General features: G+C 31.7%; 1 protein-coding gene across 1 annotated transcript; it reads right to left on the minus strand.

Annotated features, from left to right (window-relative positions):
* Positions 1-630: 630 nt before the first annotated feature.
* On the minus strand, positions 631-5,657 carry LOC127701648 (fibrinogen-like protein 1). The gene is made up of 5 exons (XM_052205635.1): positions 5,271-5,657; positions 4,754-4,869; positions 4,379-4,475; positions 2,210-2,374; positions 631-1,100 (listed from the first exon to the last, which is right to left on the minus strand). Exons 1-5 carry the CDS (start codon positions 5,560-5,562, stop codon positions 826-828), a joined length of 945 nt encoding a protein of 314 aa, XP_052061595.1. The 5' UTR covers positions 5,563-5,657; the 3' UTR covers positions 631-825.
* Between the last annotated feature and the right edge of the window lie 351 nt (positions 5,658-6,008).

Raw genomic sequence — 6,008 nt, forward strand, 5'->3', positions numbered from 1 at the left:
ATTGTTAACTTTCCATTTCCATTTCTATGTTGCAGCACCTGCATACAGACCATCTATATCCCGCTGAAACGACATTTCAGAATTTTCGTTTCCCATCATAATTTCCTTTATTGAGGGTTGCTGCTTACAAGGGAGCTATTGAACCAAGCGTAAAGCTGAAATCATCTCTTTGGAATTTTTACAGACGCCATCACGGTTGGGTTGATCGTTATGGAATATATGTGCCTGCTGTAACCACACCGTCCTCTCTTTGTCGATTGTGAGGTCATAATAATTTGTACTTATCATGAGCAACATGACGGATGAGTGACACATGTTGAACAATATCTGTTTACCCTTCAGGAGTACCTGAGATCACCCCCGGAATTTTGACAGGGTTTATGTTGCTCATTTTAAGTTTTCTTTGTAGTATTTTGTGGACTTGTTTGTCTTTTTGTCATGGCGTTGTCAGTTTCTCTTCGACTCTATAAGTTTTGAATGTCCCTTCAGTATCGTTTGTTTATTTTCATAAGATTTTTGAAATTGTTTCTGCTAGTAGCATTCAAATTTTATTATTAAAGATCCTATGACAACAAAAGTTAAGACACATTTATGTTATATAAATAAAAAACTCCCAAAAACACCCAGGAGTTCCGATGAAAAGGATTATTATAAAAAAAAAAAAAAAAAAAAAAATAACAAAAAAAAATTGACAAGAAATGAACGTTGCTCGAATCACGAAAACACAAATTATTAGGTGATAAAGAGAAATTTAGATCAAAGTACACTTTGTTAATTCAGGTAAATCGTCTATGGCGTCAAACGATTTGTAGCAGATCCTTTTCCTCAAGGTAGACGTTTTATCTTCATTGTAACAGATTTCATGGGATAGAATGGTATTGAATTATTCCATAGATACCAGTAGATACCAGAGTGCCCAGGCTCATTTCCAAGAAAGTAAAGTCCATTCGGATTAGCATAGGTACACCATTTGTACCACCATCCACCTTTCTGTGTCAAAGCACAATGCCCATTTGGATCATTATCATTGTCGCGATCTTTTGTGGAAAATCGCTGTCCGTTCAAATTTAATGGCTGATAACTATCCAACATGGAATCACCTGAATTAAACATAGACAATTGTTAGTATTTGTTCATTTTAGAGACTGTCTCTTATTTCTTAATAACTGATATAACTAGCATGATTTACAACATCATACATTATTTGGAGTAAATACATTGACTTGATTTCAAGTTAGACTGACAAAAATGTTAAATGATATCTTAACATAAACCTAATGCCAGGTCATATTTGTACGAAAAAAAGTCAGGTTTGGAAATCCACCTTCATATGTATGTCACAAAATTGTATACTTACTCTTGAATCGAATACGTTACTGATATGACGTTTAACATACTTTCTTAAATTATCCGTCGATAAATTAAGATAGTACTTAAAACACTTTCAACTCACTCAGTCAAAGTTGTCCTAAACAGAAATTGGCTGTTATTTTATGTTTCTTTTGATAATATAGCTCTTCAAGTATTCTTGTATATATAAGAATGTCACAAATATCTTAAATAACAACTGACAATTGCATTGAACTATTTTAATTTAATTATATAAATTAACATATCGACATATCGAACAAACTTTGTTATCACGCCGAACTTTCATTTGTATTTTAATTTTGGTTGATACCAACAAAACGAGGTTTTCCAGTTTTCATACCTCCTATATAAATAGCTCATAGTTGAGCAGGTATTAGAGCAGATTGTTACACCGAGAAAAAATTGTCAATCATGAAGTATAATAAGATAAAACATCACATTTATTTCACAAGTATTCCCTCTTTTTATGTTTTCTATACACATAGAACGTATGCAACTTTCAAATATTCTACCAAAAATAATAATGAATAATTTTATATTGAGTTCTGCAAAAAGTTTACTTCCTGTCATACCGTTTCAAGGTACCTTCTGAAAATGGAAATAACTCTTTTATTTCATTTGATTTAATGTTCAAAAGTTCACGAATAAAACATTGCTTTACGATTGTGTGTAATACCATGATAACATAAATAAGTATGCTGATATGTAATTCCATTACTAAAATAGGCCAATTGATAGTATATATTTATTGTAAACTTACCACTATACTGTGCTTAGTTTAATTTGCAATCCACCAGCTAATACAAACATATCATACTGATAGTAACTGTTAACTTACCAGCATCCCCGCTATATCCTGCCAATGTTAATTCGTAATCTGCCGACTCATCCGCTATACTAAACATCTCGTACTGAGCATAGCGCCACTCTCCAGACCAGTCTTCTAAGTCAAACCTTAAACTATACGACTTTCCATTTAAAATACTGAAAATGTTGTCGTTACCTATAGATGTAAAATAAGATATAATATTAATCTATTTTTACCTTTAATTGGTTTGTTATATACAGATTGAACAAAAAAGTCAACATTTGTTGCATATAAAAGAAGTTCGTTTTAAAAATGGTGAACTTGAAATAAGTGACATCAAAGATATCTTTGGATCTGCCTCATTCTTTATCTTTAAAAAACATAACGCTGTGGGTTCTTATCTAATGGTAAGATTAAAATAAGTGATTTCTTTATAAACTTTCCGCTTTGATGAAATATAGATTCCACCACTGCACCAAGTGTGTTAAAATATTTCTCCACTCGAGACAGTTAAGTTTCAATATTTAAAGCGCGAGGCTTGCCGAGCTTTTTAAATAAATAAAATTCAACTGTTGAGAGTGGAGAAATATCGTAATACACGAGTTATAGTGGTAGAATCTGTTTCTCTGATGATTTTTAGATGATATCTAAACAAAGTTTATCCTTCCTTTTCAAAGATTTGCAGAAGGCTGTGTTCTTGATATGTGACGTCACCAGGTATGGTCGCATTTTTTCATGACGTCACAATAAAAAATTCAGAACAAACAAAGAAAATTTGACGTCATAATTGAATTTCGGCCAACCATTTACCGAGATCAAAGTTTTCTCTAGAGATGAGAAATATTTTTCTCACACCGATCGAGAAATGTGAAAAAAGCATGCAAATTAGAGAAACATAATTTCAGTATCACATACATATTCAATATATATATCTGCGGGTTGATATTCCAAAGCTTACGTAAACTATCTATGATTTATTTTATAAAGGGTTGTTGCTTATAAGGAACTTATGACATAAAAAATGTTTATAGTAAAGTTGGTGTCATCATCTCGAATTTTTTACGGATGGTTCACAGCTATGAAATGTCACCAATCACCATGTATATGTTCGATTGTCATAGTCACACAAATGTTCACCTGTCTGTAATTCTGACATCAAAATACGACTTTTCATCGTCGCTTTGATTGTCTTCTAGAGCATAAGAGTTTATTCGGTTAGGCCTAGTACATGTTGCTCAATCAAGAGTTTTCAATGAAGCGTTTCGAGGGTTGTCGTTCAGGTTTTGTTTGGCTTTTAATTTTATCAGTATGCTTTGGTATTTCATTTGTATTTCTTACTTTTCACAGCCTTGGATTTACTGGAATATTGTTTGAATATTTTTTTATTGGTCTAATCTGTATTAACAAAATGGGATGTTCAGAGTTTTCAATTGGACAGAAACCCGATAACGTATAAAAGCAAACTACTTCAAAAAGGAAGGGATTATAATGAAAGTATGTAAATCTTGATTTCTATGTCTGTCTATCGAAGTTTTTGAATTGAATCTTGAAAGATTATAGATCTGTTTCTAGATTTAAACTCATATTTGGATAAAAAAATTAGGAGACGTGGTATGAATGCCAATGAGACACTATTCACTAGAGTTAAAAGAAGTGGTAATAAGCAATTAAAGGCCATCATATGGCCTTCAACAATGCGATACCCACACCGTATAGTCAGCTATAAAAGGCCCCGAAAATTGTGAAAACAATTCAAACGAGAAATATAACGCCTAATTTATAACAAATCAATTTACGAAAAACAAATATGACAAACACTGTACTAAAGACTCCTGACTTGGGACGGGCACATTGAGAATGTAGCGGGGTTAGACATGTGCTTGTGCGCTCAACTCTCCCCTAACATTACACAATGGTGTAACAGCACAACATAAGAACAAACTATAAATACCAGTTGCAATTGGATTAAATCAAAAGATCGGTACGAGGCACAAAAACCACTAACATAAAAACAATAGACAAAAATCATCGAAATAAGAGTACTCGAAGTTACTGAAAGCTATGTAGAAAAGTGATTAAAAACTAAAATCGAAAGTTTTCTATTTCAAGCCGAATTAAATTTAAGACTCGAACAAATGCGAATCATTGAAATGAATCTGTTTTAACAAATATCAATTATTTAAGTATACATTAATTTACCAAGCCAATATTCTCCTGATAGATTACCAAATCCATTCTTATAATCCGACCAGTCTCTATAGAAATCTGTTGAGCCATCTTGTCGTCTTTGTATCACCTGTAAGATAGGTTATGTAATGAAAAAAAAAAAAAAAAAAAAATAACGCTTGTTAATAAACCAAATTGAAATGGACTTACTTCTGGCACTTAGAAGTATTTATTTTGGTAATTCATTTTGAAAAAATCTTTTTCTTTGTCGTGTGTGTGGAAAATAAATTTACCGAATATCAGTTTCTTGTTTTTCTATTGTGAAACAACTTTTATCTATTATCCATAATTCAATCGTTTACCAAAAATTGAAAAGTCATACTTAAACAAAACTTTAAAAAAGCGTACCGTCCATTTATCCACCATATCACAGTAAACATATATACAGTCGTTATTTACGGAAATTGTGTAGACCCCGTCGATAGTTCCTTCCGGAAATCCAGAGCAATCAGCAGGAATGTTACCTGAAATTCAAAAATGTAATATGATTTCGACTTTAATATCTAAACTAATTTTGCCTTTTCAGCATTTCAGAGTGGTAAAAACCGAACGCATTTATCTAGTTGAGACAAATGAATTTGTAAGATAATACTTAGTTATAGAGACACCTTTAGTTAAAAAATGTAAGCATATTTGTCCGCCTCTATCTCCTATAAAGCCCAGAAGCCATAAGGCTTCATAAAATCTAATTACGATAAAAAATTGTCATGAGCATTTGATAAAATTAAAATTTCGCCTGGTGAAAAACCCGGCAGATTCGGTATGTTATAAAATTTAATGAAAGATCTGCATATAAAATTGAAAAAAAAACGTATCTTTATAAATCAGCACATGATCAAATAAAAGATCAGTAAAATTTACTCACTTAATCGAATTAGAATTCCATTTTGCCAATTTTCTGTCGTTGGGTTACAGTCGGAATCCAATTTACATTGTTTTGTGATATCATCATAACTTGCTGTCTTGCAGTCATTGTCGCTGGTACACAGACTGGCACATGCTGTTGAAGAAACAGTAGTAGTTGTTATTGTGAAAAGGCTTGATACAATTCTTTGTCCCGCTTCTGTTTTAAATATCCTTTTATTTTTTATCTGCGATATTCCATGGCATATTGAATTTATTACAACAGCTCCATAGATAATGAAGGTAAGAAACATTTTACTTTTATCCACCAGTAGTCAAGGCAGAATGAAGTATATATGCGCACAGTTACATCATTTTATTAGATAAGTCAATTAAAACCAGGACAGCAAATCATTTAATAAAGTCAATGGAATTGTTTTAGTGAAGCTTTTATTTTAATAACAAAATCGAATGTTACTAGCTCCATATTATAGATACTTTATGAATTATATATCACATATCCTTAATCATATTCCGATGCAATAGGCTATTTAAAAACGTTTTGCGAACGTTTTTGAAAAGTGCAATTTAGAATCTTCAAAACAAAATAAGAAGTGGAAAAGTAAATTGACACCAATATATTTATTTGCTATAACTCATATGTAATTATTGAAATTATATTCCACTGGTTTCAGTTCTTTCATCTTAAGATCAGTATACTGTAAAGTACTTTTAAAGTAGAAATACATTATAGATACCA

Source organism: Mytilus californianus, unplaced genomic scaffold (assembly GCF_021869535.1).
Source record: "Mytilus californianus isolate M0D057914Y unplaced genomic scaffold, xbMytCali1.0.p SCAF_5, whole genome shotgun sequence".
Classification (NCBI taxonomy): Eukaryota; Metazoa; Mollusca; class Bivalvia; order Mytilida; family Mytilidae; genus Mytilus; species Mytilus californianus.